This window comes from Oncorhynchus tshawytscha, linkage group LG01, assembly GCF_018296145.1.
Source record: "Oncorhynchus tshawytscha isolate Ot180627B linkage group LG01, Otsh_v2.0, whole genome shotgun sequence".
Classification (NCBI taxonomy): domain Eukaryota; kingdom Metazoa; phylum Chordata; class Actinopteri; order Salmoniformes; family Salmonidae; genus Oncorhynchus; species Oncorhynchus tshawytscha.
This window is the reverse complement of record NC_056429.1, coordinates 85256920-85273593: the sequence shown is the minus strand read 5'-3', so window position 1 is coordinate 85273593 and position 16674 is coordinate 85256920. Positions and strand designations below refer to the sequence as shown.

Here is a 16674-nt window from a genome sequence, read left to right as displayed (position 1 = left end):
ATCTACATATACACCATAAGGACAAAATGAAAATATGATTTTAGAAATGTTTGCAAATGTATTGAGAATTAAATACAGAAATATTGAATTTACACCCCTGAGTCAATACTTTGTAGAAGCATCTTTGGCATGTCTGCTTTTTTTTAACCAACTGTATCTACCAATAGGTGTCCTTCTTTGTGAGGCAAAGGAAAACCTCCCTTTGTGGTTGAATCTGTGTTTGAAATGCACAGCTCGACTGAGGGACCTTACAGATAACGTAGTCATTCAAAAATCATGTTAAACACTATTATTGCACACAGTGTGAGTCCATTCAACTTATTATGTGACTTGTTAAGCACTTTTCTACTCCTGAACTTATTTAGGCTTGTCTTAACAAAGGGGTTGAATACTTATTGACTCGAGACATTTCAGCATTTCATTTGTAATTCATTTGTACAAATTTTGAAAAACATAATTTCACTTTGACATTATGGGGTGTAGGCCAGTGACACAAACATCTAAATGGAATCTATTTTAAATTCAAGCTGTAACTCAACAACATGAAAAAAGTCAAGGGGTGTGAATGATTTCTGAAGAAACTGTATGGCTCAAGCTACAAAGCACTTGGACCTGGCTGCAGAAGCCCAATACATCTCTGGCCTTGATACGCAACCAAACAAGGTGACACCAAATGTCAGGTTACAGTCTACATTTGTACCTAAAGCATAAGAAAACTTCTTTACACACGCTTAGATGACACTCTATATCTCTACCTCATCACTGCGCTATAGAGGTCACCTGTTTGCTCACCAGTACTGGGGGCTTGGGTGGTGGGATTTGAGGGGGCCTAATTGCACCCTTTTTGTTCGGGGCCTTCTTCAGGACCGGAGCTAGGGGCTTGGGTGCAGGGTGTGGCTGGGTTTTGGGTGCCTCTGCTGGGGCTGGAGGTGCTGGGGTGCTGGGTCTGGAGTATGTAGCGACCACCTGCTCTTTACCAGGGATGGACCGCTTATGCTGAAAGAAGGAACTCCTCGCTGTGAAAAGAGAGAAAGAGGTAGTTGGGTGTTGAGGATTGATTGAGGATAAGTCTTATTGTGACTATATATGTGCATTATTATATTAAGAGTATTTGTCTTTACATCGACTTGAAACTAAACCTGTTGGTTGTGGTAGTGCAACAGTTATTTATGACAACAGTTTCGTCATTAGAAGCCGTTGGTAATTTTGGCCACTGCTGCAATAGAACGTGGCTTCCTGTGTACTAAAGTGGAGCAGTACTTTGCCACTTATGCTGAGCTGGACTGTGACACACCACATGAGCTCTGTGGATGACTTCAGCACCGTCAATAAATAGCGTTAGCTTACGACCACATGAGCTCTATGGATAACTTCAGCGCTGTCAATAAATAGCATTAGCTAGCTACCACATGAGTTCTGTGTTTTACTATGCACCATTAGCATGTCATGGAATGGCCATGGAGGGTCACCTACGTTTGTATGATGAGGTGATTGTCAGTATAGCTTTGGGGGAGTCCGGTGGGGCCTCTAAGATGGGTTCAAGTGATTCTGATTCAGGGCTCTGCTTCTGGGTCGGACTGCAGACAGGCACCGGTGGTGGGGAAGGAACCAGGGTTGGGCCAGGAGACAGTTTGGGGCTGGGTAGTGGGGATGTGTTGTGAACCAGTGTTGGGCTTGAGATGGGGAACGTGCTCTGGGTCTGGACTGAGGTACGGGTAAGTGGGGTTGAGCTAGGTGGGTCTGAGGCAGAGTTCCCCCAGGTGGTGGTTCTATGAACAAAGGAGCCTGACTTCAAGATGAATAGACCTCCACTGTTCTGTGATCCTGAGCTGAGGAGGAGACGGTTGGTGTTAGATAGCACACTGTTATAATTAAAAAGTGAACAAGTAAACTCTGTTCAAATGCCTATTGACAATGTTTCATTCCTGTTCCGTCTGTGTGTGTGGTACCTGATTGTTTTACAGAGAGAAGGATGAGAAGGGGTAGAGGAAGAGCATAAGGAAGAGGAGGAGGTAGTTCTGGCAAGGTTCTCTTTCCCAGACTCTGAGGGTTCAGGTTCTAACAAGGTCAAATCTGAGACCCCAGGAAGATCAGGAATCTCAAAGTCCACCTCTGGAAAGGAACACAACATAGGTCATGTTGCATAAAAGATCCATAGACCTACCTAGCTTAGCTCAACACAGTAAGATAAATATGAATGGTCAAAAGGCATTCAGGCAGCTCGCTCTGGTATCATAGTGGCGAACTTCCACAAATGTCATGCAAACCAACTCATCACTTAAAGGACTCCCAGTACTCCTCCCCGGAACACAAGTAAACAGAACATTGAAGGTGGTACTGTACCTTCTGGAAACAGGCTGCTGGAGTATTTTATGAGAGGCTCAACCACCGCCACGACCTGGACAGAGGAGGCAGACGCCATGTCCAACAACGCTGCCTCCCTGAGAGAGAGAGGAAAATAGAGGAAAATAGATGCAAGAATAGAATTGGACGGAGGAGAGGAAAATTGAAGTAAGACAAAGAGAGAGGGAGGGAGAAAGAAAAGAGGTTAAAGTCAACTACTAAATAACACAGACCTAATCAGATTAGTAACAACAGAAAGTGACATCAGGAACAACACTTAGACATAAGGCTATTATGACAGACAGATAGCTAGACAGTGTGGTTCAGTTTCCTCTCTCTGTCACCATGTCAGTAGTACCCACCCCTCCATGTGAGGCCACAACAGATTGGGACCCAGTACTATGGCAATGTTACTGGGACTCATCCTGTTAACTGCCTGCTGCTCTGACAGACATGACAGGAACTGTACCAGGTACCTAATAGAGGGGAGAGGAGAGAGAGAGAAACAGAGAGAGCGAGATGGAGACAGAGAGAGAGAGGCAGATAGGAAGATGTTCACAATCATCACGCACCCTGCATCATTCTTGAGTGTTTATAACTTCACACAGGAATCTTTCAAGATCACAGGAGGTTGGTGACACCTTAATTGGGGAGGACGGGCTCATGGTAATCGCTGGAGCCAAATTGAGTAGAATGGTATCAGATACATCAAACACATGGTTTGTTGCAATTCCATTTGCTCCGTTCCATACATTATTATGAGCAATCCTCCCCTCAGCAGCCTCCACTGGTCAAGATCTGAGAGAGCTATGTACCGGAGGTTGTTGTAGTTTTCTGATGGTAACTTCTTCAGCACAATTTTAAACTGCTCAAGTTTGTCTGTCAATTCTTTCTCCCTAAATAATGACGGGGACAGGCAGAGAGACGTTTTATGAGGAGAGAGAAATTATATAAAGACACTATAAACTGTATGCTTCTAAGATGTAGACCAATCAAGGACCTTACCCTGCTGCTTGAAACCAATCATTGTAGAGTTCAAAGGTCATGAGAGGTTCAGGCAGCTCTCTCAGGTAGCTTTTCAAAGCCCCTACATTGAAAAAATAGAAGATGCTGCTTAATGCCTACGTGTTGTTGTACTGTCAAGTAAACACATTTGAAACTTGAAAACCTTGAATAAGAAGTAGTTTCAACAGGGACATTCTCTCTGACCTGCGACTGCGTGAGGGTCAGTGAACTCGCTGTGGTTCATGACTCCTCCATCCAGACTGCTCTTCAGTCTCTTCACTACCGAGGCTGCTGCCGCCAGACGAAACAGACCCTGAGAGAGAGATGGAGGGAGAGAGATAGAGACCAATTTTATCCAGGAGGGCATTATCGTAGACTGGCTAGTTAATTAATTAAATCCCATTCACATGAATACCATGTAGTAGATTAATAATTTCAGTCCTCACCTCCTCCCTCATGCCGGTGTGCAGCAGCATGTGAACACACTCCTGGATGGGAACAGCGATCTCCCTGCCGCTGTCATACAGGTGAGTCAGCAGGGGCTCCCCGTATACCTTCCCCCTAGAGTTGTTCTTCTGGGAGTCTGTGGTAACACATACTGGTGATACACTGGACAAATACTACTGTAGGCAGGTGGGAGCAACACATTGGATAGGGTGAGTTACCTATGTACAGTAAGTAAGCCTGGGTATTGTAACTGCAAACACACATACTGTACACATACTCACACACACACACACACACACACACACACACACACACACACACACACACACACACACACACACACACACACACACACACACACACACACAAACACACACATACATTCACACACATACACACCTACTTATTCAAGGGTTTTTCTTTATTTGACTATTTTCTACATTGTAGAATAATAGTAAAGACATCAAAACTATGAAATAACACACATGAAATCATGTAGTAAACAAAAAAGTGTTAAACAAATATTCTTCAAAGCAGCCACCCTTTGACTTAATGACAGCTTTGCATACTTTTGGCATTCTCTCAACCAACTTCATGAAGAATGCTTTTCCAACAATCTTGAAGGAGTTCCCACATATGCTGAACACTTGTGGCGGCTTTTCCTTCACTCTGCGGTCCAACCCATCCCAAACCATCTCAATTGGGTTGAGGTCGGGTGATTGTGGAGGCCAGGTCATCTGATGCAGCACTCTCCTTCTTGGTCAAATAGCCCTTACACAGCCTGGAAGTGTGTTTTGGGCCATTGTCCTGTTGAAAAACAAATGATAGTCCCACTAAGCGCAAACCAGATGGGATGGTGTATCACTGCAGAATGCTGTGGTAGCCATGCTGGTTAAGTGTGCCTTGAATTCTAAATAAATCACTGACAGTGTCACCAGCAAAGCACCCCCACGTCATCACACCTCCCCCTCCATGCTTCATGGATGGTGGGAACCACACATGCAGAGATAATCCGTTCACCTACTCTGCATCTCACAAAGACACCAAAAATATAATATTTGGACTCATCAGACCAAAGGACAGATTTCCACCGGACTAATGTCCATTGCTCGTGTTTCTTGGCCCAAGCAAGTCTCTTATTATTATTGGTGTCCTTGAGTAGTGGTTTCTTTGCAGACATTCGACCATGAAGGCCTGATTCACACAGTGTCTTCTGAACAGTTGATTTTGAGATGTGTCTGTTTCTTGAACTCTGTGAAGCATTTATTTAGTGGAAAACCCTGGAATGAGTAGTTGTCTCCAAACTTTTCACTGGTACTGTACATACATACATACATACATACATACATACGCACGCACACATACACATACACATACATGCACGCACGCACGCACGCACGCACGCACACACGCACACACGCACACACACACACACACACACACACACACACACACACACACACACACACACACACTATTCACCTGTTTGATTGTGGCTTTCTTTTAGCTCAGTGATGTTTCGTTCCAGGAAGTCATGGGAATTCTTATGATGTTCTGCTTGTAGTTCCAGCAGCTGAGAGGGCACAAACCAGGCACTTATCAAATTGAATTCCTAATAGCACATGATAATTAACAAAAGTAAAACACAACTTGAAAGAGAGGACAATTAGCGGGCCACACTCACACGAATGAAGTAGTTGGCATAGGCCTCTTCTTTAGTGGCAAAGTGATAGAGATCTGCAGAGTACTGATCCTGTAGAGAATGAATAGCCATATCAACAGTATGTATGTAAGAGGCTAAAACTACCGCAGGAAACAACAAAGTGTCTTAAACAGTAACACGTAATAGGAGTGACCATCCAACACCTTGATACTCTCCAGTTTCCTCCAGGCCTCCTCCACCTCTTCTTTCAGCCCATCCTGCTTTGCCTGAGGGCCCGTACTGGCCTGGGACCTGAAGGGGCAAAGTCATTCATGATCAGAAGCCAGAAAGCAAACGAGAGGACACAATGGAGATACTGATCAAAGGTAGTTATTATAGATTTATAAAGGAACTATACACTGGTGGGAGGAGCTATAAGAGGATTGGCTCAATGTAATGGTTGGAATGGAATAAATGGAACTGTGTCAACCACTACCTCCACTGGTCTGGAACATATAGGTTCTGTCACCTATCCGGTGTATGTGACAATAAAACATCTTAAAGTGCTAAATACAATCACAGAATGTGTGACCCACTTGTTGAGTGCATTGTGCCAGTCCATTGTGAGTTTTGCAAACTGCTTCTTGTTTTTGAGAATCTCTGGAAGGTCTTCCTACAGATGGAAACAGAGTTAGTATTTATATGCTGAACAACTAATCAAAAGGCTACCCAGACTATTTGCATTTTTTTGCGCTGCTGCTACTCGCTGTTCATTATCTACACTGTACATAGTCACTTTACCCCTACCTACATGTACAAATTACCTCAACTCAGTACCGGTACCCTCTGTATATAGCCTGGTTATTGTTATTTTATTGTTGCTCTTTTATTTTTTTACTTTATTTAGTAAGTATTTTTCTTAAAAAAACGACATTGTTGGCTAAGAGCTTGTAAATAAGCATTTCACAGTAAGGTGAAGGTAAGGTAACACCTGTTGTATTCGGCACATGTGACAAATAACGTTTGATTTGATGTGATACTACATAATCACAAACTTTCATTTTCATCCAAAAGTGTCTGAAAGCCTCTTGCTCCTGCAGCCCTTACCTCACTGAGCTTATTGAGAGGCTCCAAAACCTCCTTCTCCAGCTTCAGCTCAAATTCAGCCAGTGTTTTGGCCAGATGGTTCTCCATGAAGCAACACATCTCCAACACTTTCCTATCAGAGAGGAAATAGGCTGATTAATTAATTGACTAATGTTTGACTGATCATTTGGATGATGAATAAATGGTTTGGCTACATAAAGTACCTGATAGAAGAGTCTGCATCAAAGTCTTTAAAGCTCTCAGCCATGCTAACAGAGAGCAGCATGAGAGGGAGTTTTTTCTGGAGAGAGACATAGTTTTGTATTGATAATCATAACAGATGTAAGTCAAAGGGAAGGGATGAAAGGTGAAAAAGAGGAGATGTTACCATTCGTCTCTCTGTGTCCAGCCCTAGTTGACTCTGCAGACAGCCAAGCAGCTTCTTGTGAATAACCTGCGCTGCCTTCTTGGCTGGCTCCACCCGCTGCTCCACCTAAGACCAATGAAAATGACAGATATAGAGTGTGTCTTATGTTCACAGTGTGAGCTAGGTCCCAAATGTATTCACCCTTCACGTAGTGAACTGAGCGACTGCTATCCCCCTTTATAATCTGCCTTAATGCACCATAACCAAATCCTATATCCTCCTCTATCCCCCTCCTTCTCTATCCCCCTTTATAATCAGCCCCAACTCACCATAACGAGATCCTCTATCCCCCTTTATAATCAGCCTTAACTCACCATAATGAGATCCTCTATCCCCCTTTATAATCAGATTTAACTCACCATAACCAGATCCTCTGTGAGAAGGTCAGTGGCATCCTGTGATCTGTTGATAAGAATTTAAAAAGGCTTTCAGGCCGTGTTTTGCAGTGTGTTGCAGTATGTGCATTTATTATGGATCCCCATTAGTTCAGCAGCCACTCTTCTTGGGGTCCAGCAAAGTGCAGCTCTTTGGGAGATTAGTACACATGTAGCTCTTCCACTGTCAGTCAGATGAGATCAACATCCTAAAGTTAGAGTGGAGGCTATTGCGGTGGGCTGCTGTGGTTTAGATAGGAAGCAGGCCAGATAGAGAGAGGGGGGAAGTTGGCTGATGAGGGCTACTGCTCTAGCCAGGGCCCTCCCCCCTCACCCTATTGTACCAGCAACTGAATTTTGCCCGGAGTGCCCCTGAAGTACCCCCTCATGTGCACTTTACCAGTAGGCCTATGATCTCATGAGTCTTCTCAAGTACCCCCTGTGGATATGTCAAGTACCCCAAGGGGTCCTAGTACCCATGGTTGAGAACCACTGCCCTAACCCACTGTTTTAGGTTACTTACAGGTGAAGATGGAGAGACAGCGAGTGAGTGAGAGAGACAGGCAAAGAGAGAGAGAGAGAGATAGAGATTAATTTGTATTGTTTATTTAACTTTGTTTATTATCTACTTCACTTGCTTTGGCAATGTTAACATATGTTTCCCATGCCAATGAAGCCCTTGAATTGAATTGAATTGAGAGAGAAAGACTGAGAGACTGAGAGAGAGAGAGAGAGAGAGAGAGAGAGAGAGAGAGAGAGAGAGAGAGATACAAATATTAGAATCAACTATTAAAGACTAACCCAAAAAGTGTTAGACCAACCTCAAAAAAGGCCTGTGGTGGTGATGGTATACTCAATGAAAGGATAAAACATACAGACAACAAATTTCAAATTGGCTATACTAAAACTCTTTAGCATCATCCTTAGCTCTGGCATCTTCCCCAATATTTGGAACCAAGGACTGATCACCCCAATCCACAAAAAAGGAGACAAATTTGACCCCAATAACTACTGTGGGATATGCGTTAACAGCAACCTTGGGAAAATACTCTGCATTATCATTAACAACAGACTCGTACATTTCCTCAGTAAAAACAATGTACTGAGCAAATGTCAAATTGGCTTTTTACCAAATTACTGTACGACAGATCACGTATTCACCCTGCACACCCTAATTGACAAACAAAAAAACAAAACAAAGGCAAAGCCTTCTCATGCTTTGTTGATTTAAAAAAAGCCTTTGGCTCCATTTGGCATGAGAGTCTGCTATACAAACTGATGGAAAGTGGTGTTGGGGAAAAAACACAAGACATTATAAAATCCATGTACACAAACAACAAGTGTGCGGTTAAAATTGGCAAAAAACACACATTTCTTTCCACAGGGCCGGGGGGTGAGACATGGATGCAGCTTAAGCCCCACCCTATTAAACCTATATATCAACGAATTGGTGAGGGCACTAGAACAGTCTGCAGCACCCGGCCTCACCCTACTAGAATCTGAAGTCAAATGTCTACTGTTTGCTGATGATCTGGTGCTTCTGTCACCAACCAAGGAAGGTCTACAGCAGCACCTAAACCTTCTGCACAGATTCTGCCACACATGGGCCCTGACAGTAAATCTCAGTAAGACAAAAATAATGGTGTTCCAAAAAAGGTCCAGTCGCCAGGACCACAAATACAAATTCCATCTAGACCCCATTGCCCTAGAGCAGGGGCTCCCAAACTGGGGTACACGCACCAATGCCGTCGGGGGTACGCCAAATAAAAATGTGATTTGAATTTTTATATATATATATATATATATATATTTTAATTCTTCACATTTTTAAACAGTACATTTATATTTTCCAACGGGGCTATTTGGGTGAGTTTGGGTGAGTTTTTCTCACCTGAGTAGCCTCGTTTCACTGCCAAAAATAAAATTAAAACATCTACTGTTCAGAAAAAAACACAATGTCAAATACAGGTAGCCTAGTCAAATAATTAACATCCAATCACATTAACCGTTACTCTGTCGCAGGAAACCTTCCCCCCTTGCACAGACCTTTATAAATGAAACATGACAATTTGAAAAATAAGCCACGGGAGTTTTTTGAGCGAGAATAAAGACGACGTTCGAGCAGTAAGACATGTATAAAAGCAACAGATACCATTAATTAGAAGGAGCTAGAACTTTCTTATATGGTGAGCTACCGAGTGGCTAGGACAGGCAAGCCTCATACTATTGTGGAGGACTTAATTCTTCCTGCTGCCGCGGATATGGCTGGGACAATCCTGAGGGAAAAGGACAAACAAATATATACAGACAATGCCTTTATCAAACAACACTGTTTTACGATGCATCAGTGACATGACAGGAGATGTTTTGAAACAATTACTGCTTCGCAAACATGCCAGTGAATGCTATGCGTTACAGCTGGATGAGTCAACAGACGTGGAGGGCCTGGCACAGCTCCTGGTATATGTCCATTACGTTTATGGGTGGTCAGTTAAGGAAGACATCCTCTTCTGCAAACCACTGAAAACCAGGACAACATGGGAGGTTATTTTTAAAGTACTGGACAGCTTTGTGACATCACATGGACTTTGGTGGTCAAGATGTGCTAGCACCTGTACAGATGGCACAAAAGCCATGACAGGGAGACATAGTGAAGTGGTAACGCAGCGCAGTTGCTCCTGACGTCACTTGGGTTCACTGCAGGATCCACGGTGAGGCTCTTGCTGCCAAGGGAATGAATGACAGCTTGAAAGACGTTTTGGACATTACAGTGAAAATGGGTAACTTTGTTAAAGCAAGGCCCTTGAACTCTTGTGTATTTTCTGTACTATACAATGATATGGGCAGCGACCATTTAACGCTTTTACAACATACAGAAGTGCGTTGGTTATCAAGGAGCAAAGTATTGATTTTTTTTTAAATTCAGAGACGAGCTTAAAGTTTTCATAACTAGTCTGACCGCTTGCATGATGACGAGTTTCTCACACACTTGGCCTATCTGGGTGATGTTTTTTCTCACCTGAATGATCTGAATCTAGGATTACCGCGAGACTCCGCAACTATATTCAAGGTGCGGAACAAAATTGAGGCTATGATTAAGAAGTTAGAGCTCTTTTCTGTCTGCATTAACAAGGACAACACACAGGTCTTTCCATCATTGTATGATTTTTTGTGTGCAAATGAACTCAAGCTTACGGACAATGTCAAATGTGATATAGCGAAGCACCTGAGTGAGTTGGGTGCGCAATTACACAGGTACTTTCCTAAAACGTACAATACAAACAACTGATTCGTTATCCCTTTCATGCCCTGCCTCCAGTCCACTTACCGATATCTGAACAAGATATCCTCATTGAAATTGCAACAAGCGGTTCTGTGAAAATGGAATTTAATCAGAAGCCACTGCCAGAGTTTATTGCCTTGGCAAATCGTGCTGTTAAGACACTGATGCCCTTTGCAACCACGTACTATGTGAGAGTGGATTCTCTGCGCTCACTAGCAGGAAAACTAAATACAGGCACAGACTGTGTGGAAAATGATTTAAGACTGAGACTCTCCAATACAACCCAACATTGCAGAGTTATGTGCATCCTTGCAAGCACATCCTTCTCATGAACCTGTGGTGAGTTATTCACCATTTTTATGAACAAATAAGGTGTTATATGTAAGATGGCTACATAAAGAGCAAAATTATTATTTGTGCCCTGGTCCAACTCACCCTCATTCTTGTGTTTAATAAATGTACTGTATAGCGTGTGTGTGGCAGGCTTACAATGATGGCAAAAAACAATATTTGAGAGTGCGCTGACCCTGGTGCTAGAGAGGGTACGCAGTTGGAGGTTGAATGTTTGAAGGGGTACGGAACTATAAAAGGTTTGGGAACCACGGCCCTAGAGCAAACAAAAAACTCCACATACCTCGGCCTAAACATCAGCACCACAGGTAACTTCCACAAAGATGTGAACGAACTGAGAGACAAGGCAAGAAGGGCCTTCTATGCCATCAAAAGGAACATAAAATTCAACATATCAATTAGGATCTGGCAAAAAAATAATTTAATCAGTTATAGAACCCATTTCCCTTTATGGTTGTGAGGAATGGGGTCCGCTCATCAACAAAGAATTCAAAAAATGGGACAAACACCAAATTGAGACTGCATGCAGAATTCCCGCAAAAATATTCTCAGTGTACAATGTGAAACACCAAATAATGCACGCAGAGTCTCTAAGAAAACGGCAACCAGTGAATAAAAAACACCATTGTAAATACAACCTATATTTATGTTTACTTATTTTCCCTTTCGTACTTTAACTATTTGCACATCATTATAACACTGTATGTAGACAAAATATGACATTCGAAATGTCTTTATTATTTTGGAACATTTGTGAGTGTAATGTTTACTGTACATTTTTTATTGTTTATTTCACTTTTGTTTATTATCTATTTCACTTGCTTTGGCAATGTAAACATATGTTTCCCATGCCAAAAAGCCCCTTAAATTGCAACTGAATTGAGAGAGAGAGAGAGAGACAGAGAGAGAGACCGAGAGAGAGAGAAAGGAGAAAGAGAGTTGATTTGTGTGCGTTATAATGCTTCAATTATACAGTACCATTAACAAGTTTGGACACACCCACTCATTCAAGGGTTTTCTTTATTTTTACTATTTTCTACATTGTACAATAATAGTGAAGACATCAAAACTATGAAATAACACATATGGAATCATGTAGTAACCAAAATATATAACTATGAAACTATGAAATAACACATATGGAATCATGTAGTAACCAAAATATATATTTTACATTTTAGATTCTTCAAAGTAGCCACCCTTCCCTTGACGACAGCTTTGGAATGCTTTTCCAACAGTCTTGAAGGAGTTCCCACATATGCTAAGTACTTTTTGGCTGCTTTTCCTTCACTCTGCGGTCCAATTCATCCCAAACCATCTCAATTGGGTTGAAGTTGGGTGATTGTAGAGGTCAGGTCATCTGATGCAGCATTCCATCACTCTCCTTCATGGTCAAATAGCCCTTACACAGCCTGGAGGTGTGTTTTGGGTCATTGTCCAGTTGAAAAACAAATGATAGTCCCACTAAGCTCAAACCAGATGGGATGGCGTATCACTGCAGAATGCTGTGGTAGCCATGCTGGTTAAGTGTGCCTTAAATTCTAAATCACTGACAGTGTCACTAGCAAAGTTCCCACCACATCATCACACCTCCTCCCCGCTTCACTGCGGGAACCACATATGCAGAGATCCTCCGTTCACCTACTCTGCGTCTCACAAAGACACGGCTATTGGAACCAAAAATCTAAAATTTGGACTCATCAGACCAAAGGACAGATTTCCACCGGTCTAATGTCCATTGCTCGTGTTTCTTGACCCAAGCAAGTCTTCTTCTTATTGGTGTCCTTTAGTCGTGGTTTCTTTGCAGCAATTCGACCATGAAGGCCTGGTTCACACAGTGTCCTCTGAACAGTTAATGTTGAGATGTGTCTGTTACATTTATTTGGGCTGCAATTTCTGAGGCTGGTAACTCTAATGAACGTATCCTCTGCAGCAGATGTAACTCTGGGTCTTTTCCTGTGGAGGTCCTCATGAGCGCCAAAAACATCATAGAGCTTGATGATTTTTGTAACTGCACTTGAAGAAACTTTCAAAGATCAAATCAAAATCAAATCAATTTTTTTTATATAGCCCTTCGTACATCAGTTGATATCTCAAAGTGCTGTACAGAAACCCAGCCTAAAACCCCAAACAGCAAGCAATGCAGGTGTAGAAGCACGGTGTGCAAAACTGTCATCAAGGCAAAGGGTAGCTACGTTGAAGAATCTAAAATACAGTATAAAGCATATTTATTTGTTTAACACTCTTTTGGTTACTACATGATTCCATATGTGTTACTTCATAGTTTTGATGTCTTCACTATTATTCTACAATTAAGAAATTTGTAAAAAATAAAGAAAAACCCTTGAATGAGTAGGTGTCTCCAAACTTTCAGCTGGTACTGTATGTCGGGCTTTTCTCAGTTTTAGTTTAGAATTTGTATAATGTTAAATATTAGCCACTATCGGGAGCCACCGTCAGTAATTCCCACATACATTTATAACTGTCACTTTAGTGTTAGTTTCCTTCCATTTGTATCCGACATTTTGCATAATTCCATTCCATTCTGTTTACTTTTCTGTCTTCTGTCACGGCCTTGTAAATTATTCCTGGGGTCGCTAGCATTAGTGGATTGTCACGCCCTAACCATAGAGAGCCCTTGGATTCTCTATAGTGGTTTAGGTCAGGGTGTGACTAGGGGGGTGTTCTAGAATGTGTATTTCTATGTTGGTGGTTTTGTATGGTTCCCAATTAGAGGCAGCTGGTAATCGTTGCCTCTAATTGGGGATCATATTTAGGAATCCCTAACTCCCTAACACTCATGTTGAAGTTCGTGACATGATAATATTAGGCTAACGTTGTGCAATAATTTGGGACATGTAGCCTATTTGAATCATTATGGAACTCAGACTACACATAGCAGTTTAAACCCAGAGCCTGGCACATGGTTCACAATGACTGGACAGTTGAGAAGAAGAATATATTTACTTGGCTTCCTGTCATTGATCCCAAAATTCTGAACCTGTTCTCTCCATGTATTCTAGTGAGTCTATCGACAAAATTATAAGTAAAGGTACACCTTATTTAAAGGGATGGCTTAAGATAAATGTACAGAAAACTCTACTGAATGAAAACTCCATGAGAAAATCTGTTGGCCAGAAAGTGGGAGTGTTTTTAGCAATTTTATTAAACTAATTCAGCCCACGCAGGGGACCCACGTCTGCAAAGCCCGTTATGCGCCTGCAGAAGGTACATCTGAATACCAAATACTGAGAAGTGCATAGGAAATGTGTGCATTTCCTAAGTCTGAATTGGGCTCATAGAGAGCAGTGTGATTGATAGCAGTGAAACAGCTGCAGTGTAGCTTTGAACCCCAACCCAGGTCAAAGCTAGGTCACATGATTAGCACCTAAACATGTGAATTTGTGTCTTTTGATTGAAATCTATAACAGGAGATATTCCCACCATCTTTGTGAAAGTACCTATGACATCAAGAGCAAGTTCCCTCTTTTGTGTCACTCACTCTCATTTCAACTTTCCTGTTACAACACCAGATGGACACTACATTTTTTCTAGAATATCTGGAGGAGTATTTCTACATTCAAGCATTTTCCAACAGTTTTTTATTTTCTTCAACTAAACAAAAGTTCAAAGGTGTCTGCCTGTGTGTGTGTCTTGATAGTTAGTTACAGTCAGTCAGTCAGTCAGTGAGATGAGTGTAGGTAGCTGCTCATCTGAAGTGACTCTCTACTGGTGCAACCGCCCTGTTAGTTAGCAGGGCTTGTCAATATTCTGAAAACACGTCAGTGGAAAAGAGGCCTGCAAACACACAGCTGGTCTGTGGCAACCTGCTTCAGACACCCTCAGCTCTCAGCCAGGATAGCGTGGGTATCAACAACCCAACGTGGGTGTCCAATGACATATTTCAGCTAATCTGCAGCATAATCTACTACATACACATGTAGATTTGGCTTTTGTAAATGTCACATTACTAGGTCAAAGGTCAGCCAGGGGCACAGTTGACTTTTGAGATACATGGGATATCTTGTGGGCGGGGGTGTGCTTTCAAGTTTACACTTTAACCCATTATGTCACAGGCCACATACAAAGTAAAACATGATTTAAACACACACACTGCACACTGTCATCTCGCCCATTACACTATCTAAAACAACTGTTCATTGTTATGACTGATCTCTCACTCATCCAGACTAAACATTACAGTTATCCACTATTCACACCTGTCTGTCTGATTCCTAACATTGTTCTTCTTACTTTCATACTAAGGATGGCCTGACAATAACAAACTCAGATTTACTTCAGACACCAAAGATGCCCTGTCCTAAGCAGAACTCAGCTGACTCTTCTTAAACTCCTCACTCACCAAAAGTTTGTCTAAAGGTTTTCCCTTCAACACACAGGTGCTCACAGTGAAAATAAGACTAAAACTTAGAACCAGACTGGAGTTTAGATTGTCACAAAACTTGATACATGTAGCATTGGTTACAGAAGTACATTAACTCATGATTGTATTCCCCATTTTATGTTGTTAGCTCTATTTTCTGTAATAACTAACCCCCCCACCAAAAAAAAGTCCAAAATGGCACATGAAAGTACTTACTTCCCCACAGATCCTAACTGCTTTAAGAGGTTGAATGATTTCAGCATTGTCGCACAGGAGTCAACCCTCCTCTTACAAACTATCCTTCTGTCTTGAACTCCAGCCAGGACTTCAGTCGGGTATCACCTTGCCAGTGACTGTACTATTTCAATTAGCAAGCACCAATGCAAGTGCTTTTCTTCTGTGTGTGTTGTGAGTGTGCGGCTCTGTCATCCAGCAGTATTCGTTCTTGTTTCGGAAATGTGACTGTCACACAGGTCTGAGAGAAGAGGAAGTTGCTTCAACTGAAGCAACAGCAGGGGGAAGAGTTTTTTTCCCTCCAATATCACAATGTGAAACATTATCAAGTAATATCTATCTGAGTCATAGATGTATATCCATCTAGATATTGTAATCTGCCTATTTACAGAGCCTTGAGAAAGTACTCACACCACTTGACTTGTTCCACATGTTGTTGTGTTACAGCCTGAATTTAAAATGGATTACATTTAGATTTTTGTCACTGGCCTACACACAATAACCCAATAATGTCAAAGTGGAATTATGTTTATTTAAAAAAATATATTTTTTTTTACAAACTAATTTAAAAGGAAAAGCTGAAATGTCTTGAGTCAATAAGTATTGAACCCCTTTGTTATGGCAAGACTAAATCAATTCAGGAGTAAACATTTTCTTAACAAGTCATATAATAAGTTGCATGGACTCACACTGTGTGCAATAATAGTGTTTAACATGATTTTTGAATGACTATCTTATCTCTGTACCCCACAAATGTAATTATCTGCAATGTCACCAGCTTCAATAGAAAATGTATCAGCGTTGTTGTCCACACGGTGAGGGTTGCTGCCTTTCCAATCAAAAGCCCTGGATTAACACCAAGGTTGGTGCTAATCTAAAAGACAGGGATACCACACACATAGCTATCGTAGACATCCCTGAGGCTACGGCCGAAGACAGGAATAAGTACAAGAAGGCCCGCTATGACCTCCACAGAGTCATCCAACGCTCCCTTCCAAGCTCGTCACCAAGCTTAGGACTCTGGGTCTGAACACCTCCCTCTGCAACTGGATCCTGGACTTCCTGACTGGCCAACCCCAGGTGGTGAGGGTAGGCAAC

General features: G+C 42.0%; 1 protein-coding gene across 2 annotated transcripts; it reads right to left on the bottom strand.

Moving 5' to 3' along the window:
- Positions 1-462: 462 nt before the first annotated feature.
- Positions 463-15803, bottom strand: LOC112258713 (SH3 domain-binding protein 1). Of its 2 annotated transcripts, XM_024433240.2 has the most exons (18): positions 15559-15803; positions 7310-7352; positions 6912-7016; positions 6748-6824; positions 6545-6656; positions 6034-6110; positions 5662-5749; positions 5480-5548; positions 5278-5368; positions 3795-3931; positions 3553-3661; positions 3349-3430; positions 3159-3239; positions 2706-2819; positions 2344-2441; positions 1950-2112; positions 1474-1829; positions 465-1016 (listed from the first exon to the last, which is right to left on the bottom strand). In XM_024433240.2, the coding sequence occupies exons 1-18, from the start codon at positions 15603-15605 to the stop codon at positions 760-762; spliced, it is 2106 nt and encodes a 701-aa protein (XP_024289008.2). In that variant the 5' UTR covers positions 15606-15803; the 3' UTR covers positions 465-759. The 2 variants fall into 2 exon arrangements, with proteins under 2 accessions (XP_042182802.1, XP_024289008.2); XM_042326868.1 differs by lacking the exon at positions 3159-3239 and having other exon boundaries at positions 463-1016.
- Positions 15804-16674: the final 871 nt, after the last annotated feature.